Here is a 14,817-nt window from a genome sequence, read left to right on the forward strand (position 1 = left end):
CGACGAAAATCGGAGTGCGGAGGAATTGTTGGAGGAGACTCGGCAGCGGGTGGAATTGGTGGAAGAAGCACGAGAGGAGTTCTTGAATTTGTGTTCGCCGAGGGAAGAAAATTCAGACGGAAGAGCATCAACTCGCACGGCTCGCAGTGTCGAGAGAGCACGAGCGTGGAGTGACCTCTTCGTCCGGGATAGACTTCCGCGAGAAACAACTTCAGAAGATCCTTCTTCTTCACCAAGGTTCGCAACTGTCGACACCTCCGGTGTGGGAGTGCAGACCTCCGGTGTGGGAGTGCAGACCTCCGGTGTGGGAAAGCAGTCGGCCTGTGTGGGAGAGCAGTCCGCCGGTGTGGGAGTGCAGACCTCCGGTGTGGGAGTTCAGACCTCCGGTGTGGGAGTAAACAGCGCCAGTGTTGTAGGACCCAGTAACGCCTCTCTACAAAATTCAGTTGTGATGGCGGGACCCAAAGAAAAGCTACCGAAGTTTGAGGGCGATGGTACAGCCGACCCCATCCGACATTGTAAGACATGTGAGACGATCTGGCAGGCAAATGGAATCACAGATGCCAACGAATGGATCAGGCAATTTCCGGCAACCCTACGGGGTGTGGCAATTGATTGGTTTTCGGATACGGATCCACAAAAGCTAAATAGCTGGGATAACATTAAAAAGGAGTTCCTGGCGGAATTTAAACTCTTGCGGGATGATAATGAAATCGTAGCAGAGATTTTCAATACCAAACAGGGGAAGCACGAAACTGTTCGTGTCTACGCCAGGAGATTAAAAGACTTAATAAACAAAATGGAAAGCAAGTTGGCAGATGGATTGCAAAAGAGATGGTTCGTGGACGGTCTACACTCGAAGTTGCAGAGGAAAATGAAAATTGTGCCACCGTCGTCATATGCGGACGCGTATAACAGAGCACTGGACCTTGAAAGTGAGCAGAAAACAAAAAAGAAGAAAACTAGCTCCTCTGATTCTGATGACGACGAGCCTGCCGGAGATGATAGCAGCGACGACGAAGGTAGTAGCAAGAAGGTTCGTGCCCTACAGAAGGATATGGTTCGCATGATGAAGGAGTTTAAAAACATACAGAAGTAGCCAAAAGGCAGTGAACTGTGGTGCATGGAGTGTAAGACCGACGGTCATACTAAAGGATCGTGTCCGAAGAACCAATTTTGTGACATTTGTCAGATGATGGGCCATTCGACAAAAGAGTGCCCCTTTAACATGAAGACAAGAGGATCTCCGCAGGTGTTTCTTACATAGGAGGCTTCCCCGTCGGGCAGTAGCGGAAATACGAATAGTGCAGGTGCCACATCCGGAGGATACAGGAATAATAGCAGAGGGAAAAATAACAATACAAATAATAACAATAATAATGGGAGCCGAAGTCGAACTCAGTATGATGCAAACGGACGGCCGATTGTTCAATGCCGAGCATGTAATTTGTGGGGTCATTTTGCGCGGGATTGTACAGCGGCAAACACACCGACATTATTATGTAGATGGTGCGGACCCGGCGATCACGAAGATTCCAAGTGTCCAAAGTTTGGAGTAAACTTGATCACTGTCGGCACGGATGTAGACGAGGTTCTAGCAATTACACGGAGGCAAGCGGAGGAAAAGAGAAAATTGGGAGAAGCGCAGGCGGAAATTGCAAAGGCATCGTCAGTAGAGACATCTCAGTTGAAGGACATCAGCGGCACCTTGGCAAGGAACTTTCCAGAACAAAACATTGTACGACAGATCTTACAAACGGAGATACCGGTCAAGATAAGTGACCTTCTCACAATGCCCCAGTTACGAACGGCCATTCTGAATCATACACCATTTTTGAAAGCAACGGAGGACACAGGAAGGGACAGTAGGGAAGTAACGACAACAAACCCAATGCTCCTGGCACTCGCATCCGGACGGCATCCGACAGTCGTCGAGATGGGGATTTTGAGAAACGTTCTGACAGACACAATTGTCGACGGAGGGTCCGGCATGAATGTGTTGTCGGAGGATACTTGGAAGAAGTTGGGAAAGCCGACATTGTGGCCACCTGCATTTCAGTTGCTCACGGCAGACCAACATGAAATCAAACCGTTGGGAATCTTGAAAGCGCAACTGGTAACTATTGGAACACAACCATTTTTATTGGATTTCGTAGTCATTCCATTGAAAAGAAAAGGATATGATGCTATTCTGGGATGAACTTGGTTGGTGCAAGCAAAAGTAAAACCAAAGAAACGTGAATCGGAATCGGATCGGAATCGGCAAGGCCGAATCGAATCGTGAATCGGCAATGAATCAGCGATGAATCGGCAAATTTGAAAAAACCCTTTAAATTTAAAGATTTTAACAATTTAAAACTTATTTCATGCACCCTTTATTGAATATAACTTAAGCACACTATAACATCATCAAATAGAAGTTAAAACTTAACATACATAAACATGGAACATAAAATCCATCACATACGTAACTATGTTATCTAAAATGTAAATTGTAGGCTAGCTGAAGTAAATAGAAATCAAATGATCATAATGATTTAAATCATAGAATGTATGTAAGAGGATCCATAAGACATCAAATCATAAATTTATGTAAGAATCTAAGATGAAGATCCATGAAAGTTTGAAACATATGTCTATCAATGATTCAGTATCAATATCTGTAAACAAAATATAAAAACAAGGCTCCAGCTCAAGCCTCAGGCTCATAGTCATCATCATCCTCAACATCATCCTCAAGCTCGGCTACAGCCTCAGCCTCAGCCTCTGAGTATCTAGTCTGCCTAGTAGCAAGGCGTCTAATGTAGGTCCTAGAGGACTGTCGAGCCATATCTCCCGCATATAAGATGGGCTCACGAATGTCGCTAGGGCCTGTGTCTGTGCGTGCACGTGTGCGTCTACCAATGCCTGAAGAACGTGCTCTAGCTGCCTCAACCTCTATATCCACCTGGTCAATCCATGCACGGTCTTCCTCAGTGAAGACTGGATCTACAACCTCTGTGAGCCACTCTGATTCTGGGTCAATCTCCTCCAGAATGATCGGAGAGGAGTCAGTGCCCAAAATTTGTTTGATCCTAAGACGGAGGTTGTAATGAACGAAGACAAGATCATTCAACCTCTGCACTGTCAACCTGTTTCTCCTCTTCGAGTGGATGTGCGCGAACATGGACCAACTGCGCTCACATCCAGAAGTGCTGCTTGGCTGACTCAGAATACGAATGGCAATTTTTTGAAGTTTTGGGGTTGTGGCCCCAAACATTTGCCACCATCTATCTGAAATAAGGGAAAATAAAAATATTTAGTCTTATTTACAAATTACAAATTACAAGTTAACTCTAAAATTACATAATCAACTTTAAGTTTAGAATCTAGATTCATGAACATTGAATATATTATTTATTTTTTACCTGGCTGTATTGTTTCCCGAGCATCTATGGCTACCCTGCTAGAGAAAAGTGGCCCTTCTTTATTATTGAACTTATCAAGCTCAATAATTGCAGCACTGCTATCCTCATCAGTACTCAACCTCTGGATCACTGTATATAATCCGGTGAGAACCTCCTCATCCGCCTTGAAGTCAGGACGGAAACGAAATGCCGAATTCAAAAAGTAAGCTGCTGCATGGATGGGTCTGTGGAGCTGATTCTGCCATCTCCTATCAATGATGTCCCAAATAGGGGCATACTTCTCCTGCACTCCTGCATACTGAGCTCTAATGGCCTCCTTGGCCCTATCCATGCCCTCATATATGTAGCCCATAGAGAGCTTCTCCCCATCAGCAGTTCGTAGGAGAGATACAAGAGGCTCAGTGGCCTACATATAAAGTAAAACAAAAATTTGAGTCAAAACTTAAACATAGAATAATTCAATAATATAACTTAAGGTAAAACTAAATCACTAAACAATTAATATAGTAAACTGTAAAATATTAAATGTTAAATTGCAATAAAATTACCTTAAGGATTTCTCTAGCAGGTTTCCAAAAACCATCATCATCAAATATGCAATCCACCACATCTATCCCTGCAGTGGTCGTAGCATAGGAAGATGAAATCCACTCCCGCCCAACAAACATGCTCCTCAAATCATCCCTTGATGTCAACAAGGACTGCAAGGTGATGAAATTCGAGGCAAACCTCGTGATCCCTGGACGAGCTAACTCTTTGTCTCCTATGTACTTCCTCATTGTGCTAAGGACAAATGAATGATTATAAATAAACTTGCATATGTTTTTTGCCCTTTCCACACATGACTTGACCCACTCAAGTTTGTCAATTTCCTCCAACATGAGGTCAAGGCAGTGTGCTGCGCAAGGGGACCAAAATATGGTGGGGTGCCTCTCCATCAAAAGTTTGCCTACAACAATTTTAAGATAATTAGAAATTCAAATTTCAAACATGTTAGAACTTAGGAAACTTAGAAATTCTAAGTTAGAATTAGAAAAAGTTCAAAATTCAAATAAATTTATTTTCAAAACTTAAAAAGTTAAAAGTTTACCTGCAGCAACATAACTTGCTACATTATCCGTCACCACTTGCACCACATGTTGTTCCCCCACCTCTGCTATAACTTCCTCAATAACCTCACATAAGTATGTGGCGTTTTTTACATGAGCAGAAGCATCAATGGATTTGAGGAACATGGTATATCCTACAAGTAACAAAACAACGAATTATAATTACTATTAGCAATCAACAAATCAAAATTTGAAATAGTCAATCACGATTCAAAATTATGTATGTAGGAAAGTAGAATGATCAATCACCTCCACAGGATAAAGAAAATTGAGGAGTGTTCTTCTCCTCCTATCTGTCCAACCATCAGTCATGATGGTGCAACCCTTTTCGATCCACTCCTTTCAGTTGTCCTCAAGCTCATGCCTCATATCCTCAACCATTTCCTCCAGGAGGTATCCACTCAACTCAGCCTCAGTTGGGGCTTTAAACCCCGGACCACAAATGGTAACTGCATCTATCATGTTCTGCCAATAAGGAGTCCTGTCACAAATAGATAATGATATTGATTAGAAATTTAGATGTCAAAAACTAAAATCATAAAACAAGTAGATATAATTAAAGTTTTACTTTTACTTTTAACTTTAACTTTGAAGATAACAAAGAAAAAAGAATCAATTACCTGACTGCAATAAATGGAATGTTGCAAAGTACCAGAATTTGCAAATCTCTTTTCTGGCAGCATCATGAATCTCCTTGTTCAAACCCATGCCCTCAAGCGTGGGTTGGGAGCCAGGAGTAGTGTGGGGCACAAAGTAACTATCCATTCTGCTTTTCCGCACTCTAGGCCACAATAGGTTGGTGTTGGACTCTGTCTCAGTATGAGACCGACTACCACTAACACTCACATGAGCACTAGCACTAGGATGAAAAGGAGGCCTAGAAGAATGCTCTCCAACACAACCTACGGATGCGGAAGCTGATTCAGATGCACTTGCAGATGTAGATGCGGTTGCGGATGTGGGAGCACGGGAGCCAATACCTCTTAACCCTTCAAGTTGCATTTTCTTAGTCAACTTGTCTTGTTCATTTTTTTCTAATGCCACTAAACAAGAGCGTTTTGCCTCAGCGGTTTGTTGAGTGCAAACTGTGACATCATGGCCAGGTATGCCAGCAATGTGGTATTTCAATCTATAGATACCTCCCGAATTTATTTTTTCTTTGCAAAATATACATTTTGTTTGATATTTGGTTCTCCCAGGAAACTCTTCGTTATATTTCCAGCATTCATCTTTTTTACCCATTGTGGAAATTGGAAAATGAAAGCAAAGGGCTGCTGCAATAAAAAAATTCATGTAAAAAATCAAAGTTTGCAACTAATAAACAAAAACTACAAAACAACAAACCCTAGTTTGCAATTTAGTAAAAATAAAAAACATTCAAGATTTGCAAATGAACACTAAAAAAATTTAACAAAAAATGCATACTACACTAACATGCAAAAAAAAAACCAACACTTACCTCTTGCAAATGAGTTGAGGAGTGTTGATATTGACTCCTTAATGCTCCCAATGCAATTTATGGCCTCCCCAAATGGACTTCTGATCTCTTTGGTGCTCTTCCTTCTTGCCGGTTGGAAACCTATGGATTCTCTTTTCTCTTCTTCTCTCTCACTCTTCCTCTCTTCTACTCATACTAAGCATATAGAAGGCTCTTTAGGGTTATAACAAAGAGGAAAGTCAACTTAGAAAGCAAATAAAACATGTGTTTTTTTAAAAAAATTGAACTTTCTATCCTTGCTGCCGCGGCCGATTTCTGGAGATTCACGATGGCGATTTTGGTGATTTTTGCCATGAATCGCCGATTTTGGCGATTCAGGCGATTCACAAGAAAAAATCGCCGCCAGCGATTTCCGATTCCAAAAAAATCGGGAGCCATGAGTCTTATCGCGATTTCGGCGATTTCGGCGATTTTTGGAACTATGAGTTAAACATGATTGGAAAAGAAATACCCTATCAATGGAGGGCGGAGGCAAAAGATTCACAATTGACTTGCACACACAAATGGTCGGCGAGGAGGCAACATCGTCAGATTCAGAAAGTGACGACAAAAGTGATGATGAAGGAAAGAAGAGAATGGAACCAGACGAAGGAGGAGTATTGAGACTTGACAGAGAATCGAACGATGACGACTTGGACTCGGTGAATGACCTTTACCACTGGCAAATAGAAGACTACGAACTCTCTCCGAGTTGTAATATGATAAGGGTCGACAAAGGTGAAAAAGGAGGAAAATGAGTGTCCGGAGGAATACAGAGAAGCAGATGACACAAAGGAGGTTACGACTAAAAAAGGGAAGGACATACAGCACAGACCTAGAAAAAAGAAAGATCCCACCATTCGGTACACGGTGAACGGACCGCACAGGAGGAAAAGAACACATCACACCATAAAATTACTTGAAGGGTACCAACAACAAGGAAAGAAGTTAGATGCGCGACGACCGCAGGCACAGTGGGCGACGGAGGTAACACAGAACAGACATAAGGCGTGGCATGACAAACTCAGTAGGTTTCAGCCGGGGCAATTGGTACTCAAGTACGATGGTCGGGATGAAATGAAATAGGAAAGGTTTAAGGCAAGATGGGTTGGACCAGATCAGACCAGGGAGGTCAGCGACAATTGAGTGATAAAATTGGAGATATTGGATGAGCAAGAGGTGCCTCCGGTAGTCAACGGATTTAAATTGCAAATATATGGTGCCAGAAAGACTCCGTCGCTGTCACAAAATGGCCAGCTGACTCCGTCGTCATTGCAGAATGGCGACGCCTGGAGGCGAAATTGAGGTGCTCTCTATTTTATTTTATTTTTGTCAAAAAAAAATGATAAAAAGGAAGAAAAAAAAAAAAACCTGTCCGGGAGGTGCTCCGCGGGCACTTGTCTGGAGGTCGACGAGAGGTGTCCCGCGGGCACCTGTCCGGAGGACCGCAGGAGGTGTCCCGCGAGCACCTGTCCGGAGGTGCTCCGCGAACACCTGTCCGGAGGTCAGCGGGAGGTGTCCCGCAGGCACCTGTCCGAAGGTCCACGGGAGGTGTTCCGCAGGCACTTACTTGAAGGTGCTCCGCAGGCACCTGTCCAAAGGTCCGTGGGAGGTGTCCCGCGAGCACCTGTCCGGAGGTGCTCCGCGGGCACCTCTCTGGAGGTCCTCTTCCCGCTGGGTATTCACGCGCCTTGCGAAGATCTCTTTCCAGTCTACGGAGGGGTGAATGTTCATGGTTTCAATTGCTGTAAGCTTCCGTGGGAGAAAATGAAATATTAAGCCAGAGGTATTGTCAGGGTTTCGCACAGAACATGGCCGCGAAAAACAAAAGCGATGGAAGGAGGAACTTGTAGAGAGTCGGAACAACAATAGACAAATAGAAGCAGGAGGGGTTGCTTAAAAAAATTTTAAAAAAAAACGACAACAGAATCAAACTGTTCGAAATGAGTAGCAGATGATGCCAAAGGGAAAGGGAAGCATCAATGGTTGCCAGAAAGAGTGTAGAATCGGCAGAAAATGACAAAGATGGTGTGCTCCTTGCATTTCTGTATGGGTTGCGAAGTGCTAATTTGGTCTTGGCAAGGAGCGCACCTGGGGCAGCGCCCCAGGACCCCGCGGGGGCGCTGCCCCTCGACCCCACCGGGGGCGTTGCCCCCTAGACCCCCAATCGTTGCGAATATCAATCGTGGGAGTCTGACCAGTTGAGAAGAGTTGAAGTTGCTGCAGGCATGGACTTTCTGTGTACCAGAGGCACTGAGAGTAGGTGTTGGCCGGGAGGCTGTCTTAGTGGATGCGTAGAGAGCTCGGGAGGAGCTAATCATCTAGTTGGAGGTAGTGCAGCGACACTTGGCTCAAGGTACCAAGGAATTGAAAACAAAGAAAGCAGCACAGGTGGCTATCAAAGTCAGTTTGAGGAGACAGTACTGTGTTAGCAGAGGCTACAGATGTAACGGGATGAATGTGGAAGTGATGTGACAGAAGCAGATTTTTTGTTGTAGTCACTCTGTTAATGTATTTTGTTTGTTAATTTGTTTCAAATATTTTGTAATTGTCGTCGGAAGATGACTTTTCTTTTTGGGGGGGATGGTGTCAGCCGATTGGATGGTCCCGGCGGTGTTGCTGTAGCCGACGGAATGACTGTCGTCGGTGTTTTGCATTTTGTAGCCGACGGGTAAATAGTTTGTAGCGGATAGTATTTATATCCCGTCTGGGATCATTGTAAAGAATCAATCATCTTCTATCATCTACTATTACTAATATTGTGAAGCATAATGAATGTTCTAGCATATGCGAATATAATTCTACTGTTCGTGTTCGTATTCCATTGTCTGTATGTGTTAATTTCTTTACCAATACAACGGCGCCAAATCTTTACCGTACTGGTAAAGAAATCAACACATACAGACAATGGAACACGAACACGAACAGCAGAATTATATTAGCATATGTCAGAACATTCATTATGCTTCACAATATTAGTAATAGTAGATGATAATAGATGATTGATTCTTTACAATGATCCCAGACGAGATATAAATACTATCCGCCGAACCTTCCCAGAGGAGTCTGTCAGCCACAAACATTATATCCGCTACAAACTATTTACCCATCGGCTACAAAATACAAAACACCGACGACAATCATTCCGTCGGCTACAGCAACACTGTCGGGACCATCCAGTCCGCTGACACCATCTATAATCCATACCTCATACCTTGCATTCATCATCACTATTTCTTGTCGAAAAAAATATATGTACTTCTTTCAAAAACAATAAATTCTTAATTGGACCAAAAATGTTTAATTCTTCATCTAATTAAAGTCAAAATATATGTTTGTTCAATAAACTTCACTGTAAGTTCTACTTTTTACATACGATGGAAACAGATCCATTAATATCATTAAGCAATAAAACTGAGACTAAAGCTCATAATTTCAAAATGATAAATCTAAATATTGGGTGCAAAAAATTTGTGTTAACACCAAAATTTATCATATCTTACAGTTTTTCAACTAAAAGGGAAAAATAAAACATTTTACACTGATTTCTGCACAACCTGTGTATAATAGTCCTATCGATGGGCCAGTATTCTCCCCCAACCTTTCCCATAACAGCATTAGTTGTGCTCATAAATGATCTGCCTATGTTCAATTAAGAAAAGGAGTCTGCGTTTTACCTCAACTCTCACCAACCCGTACACCTATCTCTTCTTAGTTTTCATAAAGCTCAGCTTAGCTCAATGCATTCGTACTGTGCAGCTATCTCAGCCTATTTAAACCATGGCTTTGCTTCTGATTTCAAATCTTTCCCCCCCTCTGGTTCTTTTTTTAATTCTTTTGCAGGGAAAGTTTTTTTTTTAAGTACCCTTGACCACTTGTGCAGTACACATCTATGCATGGTCCTTTGATGTTGATTCATTGAATGTAGTTCATAACGTCTTTTCTCAATGTCGTTATGCCAGTTGAGACACCCTGGCTGCTATGATTACTCTCTGTATTACATGTTTTGTAGTTGAGCCACCCTGGCTGCTGAAAATATTTGGAATCCGTTAAAACACTAGGCATGTTGTTCCACCCTTTCCATAAGCTTGTGTTATTTTAGTTCAGTCAAAGCTAGGCTGAATTATCCCTATGCCACGTGATGCTTTCTTCACTTCAGCTATTAAAGCTGGTAGCCATGCGTACTTTTAATGTTCCAATTAAAGTCTCTGACAAGCACTGCATGTGACATACATTTTTTTTTGCCACCCTTTATACTTTCTCATCGAGACTACATTTATCCAGCGATGGCGCATTTTCTTTTAGTGTTTGTATTTTTTCTTAACAATGTTTTGACATTTATTTATTTTTCTTTGGTGTCAACATCCAATGTAGCAGAATTGGGTATATTGTTAGATAGTCATTACAGCGAGATATGGGAGGATTGGAGGAGAAAGTGACGTGTACCAACTTTCACCTTTCTTGGAGACCAAGGAGACCACTCACTTCGAATATGGCATGATGCCCACTAATGCAATTTTTTAGTTAATTAAATATCAGAAAAAAAATTACATAAAAATGTGACTTCATTTGATGTTCCTACAACTAATTCACGTACATCACATTGTCCATCAAGACGCTTCTTTTCTAGTTGGCTGGCTCCACCCGTGGTTGACGGTCAGATCTTGTTAATATGTGTTTTTTTGTTTTCTTCTTCTTTTTTCCATACTTCCTGTGAGCTGAATTGAGCATCCTTTGATTTGTAGGATTGTATTATCCTCACCTTATTTTATGCAAAATATGATATGTTTGAAACCTGTGGTGTTTCTCTTGATAGGGAATTGTGTAATGTCCCCATTTTTGCCACCATCCAAGTTTGAGGGATTAGCCTATTATTGTGATCCTTGTAGGCTAATTATTGTGGATAGAGGGTCTTCTGAGGCAGAGGCATGGATATGAGAGTGTTTTTGTCTTCTTCACAATTCGGTATGTCCCAATTTGGTCTTTGTTTGACTCAGATTTGACTTCGTTTGGGCTTAGTTTCATGAACCTACTATTTATGTCAAGTTGGGTGATGATTGAGAGGGACCCTTTCTATTTTTTGGAAAGTGCATTGGTCACATGGGAAAATAATAGGAGTCACTCCTATTTCAGACGACATATTTAAAGGATAAGCATTTTCGGAGTTATTATTACTTTACTAGCAAAATTATTATTAAATCATGAAATGGCTTATTATAAAGCTCTAATTTAACTTTATATATCACTTAAGTTGAGGGGTGAGTCATAATTGGAAAGGGCCATTTATTAATTATAAGCCCAAGTCAAGTATTAAATATAAAAGTGCAAGGAGTTGTTATATTTAAAAGTTGAAGCCTTTTAAATGAAATGCGTCTTTATGAAGCCATGTGCTAGAAAAGATTATTTAATAAAAGAATTTAATGAAAGCTTATAATTAATGGTGTGTTGGTGAAGCCAATTGCATTATAAAAGGTGGCTTCATGAAGCAAATAGATCATCCAGTTATCTATTTCTTTTGTTATTTCTTGTTGAGGGTTTTGACTGAGTTTGGTGTATTCAATTCTTTGCTGAAGTATAATGGATTTGGACTGATATTTTGCTGTCTTCTTGTACTGTTGCTACTGTGGCTGAGAAGAGGGTTTGTTTGTGTCTTCCAATTATGTGATTACTGCGGTTAGGAAGACCTTGCTACTGCTGAAGCTATTATTTGTTTACATCAGAAATCTGAAGTTTATCATTACTGGTTTGGGACATCAAGCATCTGTGTTTTCAGCATGTGATTTATCTTGGCATTTAGAGCTGAGTGATCTGTATTACAATCGCCAGATCTTGCATTTAAGTGATTGGGTGTCGCAGATTTGGGCGTTACATAAATCAGGTTTTTGGACTTCAATTATATCTACACTTTGGTGTTCAATCTTCCTGCATTGTGGCATCACTTTTCACTACAGATGGGCGTGGGTTTGGACTGGAATTCATTTCAGACTTAGCAGTGTTTCCTACAAAAGACCCCGTGTTCACTGTTTGGCATGGGAAACTCAGTTGTAGAGTTGGCATTTAATGTTGTACTGCTGCAAGTTGCCATCTACAGCCATTTCCAGGTTCATTTATTTGATTAGGTGTTTGCATCATTGTTATTTTCATTTTGGCATTGTGAACATTGCAAATCTCAAATAATAAATTAAGTTGGCTGTAGGTGTAATGTCTTAGATGAACTGCTCTAATCAGTTAGTTAGATTTGCATGCCAAGTATTTCTGAAAAAGTCTATCAGCTATAGATGCACAGTGTGCATATAGAAATCGTATGTATGCATTTGAACAGGTTAAAAAGGATTGCATTGTAACTTAATTCTTTGCCTAGTCTTCTTGGTAAAAGTTTGCAAGCATTCTAACATGATTTAAGACCATTCCAATGAAGCTTATACAATCTGAAAATAAAATACAGCGAGAAAGAGTTTGCAAGCAAAGTGTTTGACGAAATGTCAACCATCTAAAAGGTGGAGTAATTTGATGTTGTTGAAGTTAGAACTGGTTGGGGTTTTTACATTTTGAGAAGTCTTGTATGCTTCTAGTCTATTGGCTTATACAGTTGTACATTAATGTGGTTCTATTTTATTTTTGAGCCATTCTATTCTTTTTTATTTTTTTGGAAGTAGTTAATATATTTTTCATTTTGAGTATATTTTTAGAAATATTATAAGTTAAGATGAGATTTAATTAAGAATAACTAGTTTATTAATGTAACTTAAATATTAGTAATTTGAATTCCTCAATATATTTATTAATTTTTTTAAAAATTAAAGGAACTATTTCTTTGATTAAATTATTTGGCTTATGTTTTTATACAAGATAATTTGACTTTTTTTCTAATTAGTTAGTGGTCATTCTTTTACCAAATTATATCCAATATATGTGTTTTCAAATTAGTTGACTTCCGAAAATAAGTTCAATATGAAGTGTCTTAATGTCATTTTATGTGAATTCCTTTAAGTGAATATTTGGATGGTCTCTAGTTTTCAAGAAGTCAACTCCCGGGCAACTAATATAGTAGATTACATTGGTCATTGGTCCATGCAATGTTGTTATAACTTATTTTATAAGCATCAAGGTCTGTGGCATATACTTTACTCGAAACCTGACATTGCTCCTTATAAATTATAATTGTTCATAATTACGAGTCATCACTTGTTAATTGCCTTGGTACTGACTATGTTTTGCACCTTTTTGTGTGCACTATTTTTGATACCATCAATATGATCCAAGACCATTTCTATATGCACCACATTGCACTTGTTATGGAGTCTTTTTATGCATCTTTATTGCATTTTTTTTGGTAAGTTGTATAGGCAACCCTGTTTCCAAGGCTAACTATTGAGGACCCATCAGTTTTATCTGATTCATAGTTACCTTTTTTTTGGACCCATGGAGAATGCCTCTATGCAAAAATCATGGTATGCACTTATCTCGGTTGATTTTATTCAACCTGCTCAACTTTTCCTCTCAATGAGGATATTATTACCAAAGTTTGTGAGATCCCTTTTGTATTTCAAGGCAATAGTGTTTATTCACTGATAATTTGTAGAACATAGTGTTGTCCTGCATTTTGTCACCACAAAATTTTGGTAACAACACGAAACTTTTTCAAGCTAGTTTCGCGTTTCTCTAAGCTTGAATTTGATTTTCAATTGCTTAATGTTGATCGATCGATTTATTTTAATTCACATATCAAATTATTTTACTAAAGGCCTTCGTCAAGTCTTTTCTGTTTTGTTTTTTGTCAAGCCTTTACTTGATTTTTGAAGCCTTCACAGTCCGTTCTTTGCTTTTGAGTTTGCGTTTGTTGGTTTTTAGTCCTTTGATTTTGCTCATGTCATGACTTCCATTTTTCCCTTCGATTCGGTCTAACCTAGATGTCAATTGGAGTTGTCAGTCAAGAGTTATGTCCGTTTTAGTGCCTCAAAAGTGTACATTTTAGGTGCAACAGCACGAATTAAAAATATGATGTTATATTTTCAATTTGACTTTCATTTTTTGAAAAATATAACATTACACTCACTTTTTGTTATGTTTTTAAGTTACTTTTACTTTAAATTTATAACTTAAAGTGACTATAGTGCACTTTATGTTATAATTTTAAGTTGAGTTACTTTTTAATATTTCACTTAAAGTAACTATATAACTATATAGTTTCATTTTTATTTTTGGTTTTAAAAATCAAATACTTGTTTAAATGTTACTTTAAAATGATGTTTATGTATTGCATTTCATAATATGATAAATAATATTGTTTTTGACTCATTTTGTAACATTTTTATAATTTTAAGTGAATTAAATGACTTAAAGGATTCATAAGTGGACATTTTATATGCAATCACATGTAAAAATTATCAAAAGTGGACTTTTTTACATGCTATTGCATATCAAGTTTACTTTGGTGGACATTTTTTATGTCATTACATCAAAAGTTCACCATAAGTGGACCTTTTTGATGCCATGACATGAAAAGTAGAGTTTTCATGCTTATGCATCTAAAAATTGAGATGCATTTTAAAGCATGCATTCTCCTCCAAAAGGTCTGATTTTCACTTAGAAACACATTTTAAAATATGCATTGCACCTAAAAAAGTCTTATTTTCACTTGATGCATATTTTAAAACATGTATTGCACCTAAAAAGGTCTGATTTGGAAGGAAAACACATTTTAAAGTATGCTATGCATCCCAAAAAGTCCAATTTTGAAAGGAAAGCATGCATTTGGCCTCCAAGAACCTGATTTTGCTCATAACTTGAGATTTACTTGGTGTATTTGCATGAAATCTTCTCC

At 39.5% G+C, this 14,817-nt stretch overlaps 2 protein-coding genes across 3 annotated transcripts in view; both read right to left on the reverse strand.

The window, feature by feature from the left end:
* Positions 1-14,817, reverse strand: part of LOC149556100 (outer envelope pore protein 16, chloroplastic-like) — a 143,907-nt gene that overhangs the window by 59,667 nt on the left and 69,423 nt on the right. The window lies entirely within an intron of this gene.
* Positions 2,571-4,997, reverse strand: LOC149556101 (uncharacterized). Its single transcript, XM_089830239.1, has 5 exons — positions 4,766-4,997; positions 4,498-4,650; positions 3,956-4,356; positions 3,408-3,813; positions 2,571-3,273 (listed from the first exon to the last, which is right to left on the reverse strand). The coding sequence occupies exons 2-5, from the start codon at positions 4,640-4,642 to the stop codon at positions 2,693-2,695; spliced, it is 1,533 nt and encodes a 510-aa protein (XP_089686365.1). The 5' UTR covers positions 4,643-4,650; positions 4,766-4,997; the 3' UTR covers positions 2,571-2,692.

Source organism: Cupressus sempervirens, chromosome 5, assembly GCF_028749045.1.
Source record: "Cupressus sempervirens isolate cs-2001-9-10 chromosome 5, ASM2874904v1, whole genome shotgun sequence".
NCBI classification, from domain to species: domain Eukaryota; kingdom Viridiplantae; phylum Streptophyta; class Pinopsida; order Cupressales; family Cupressaceae; genus Cupressus; species Cupressus sempervirens.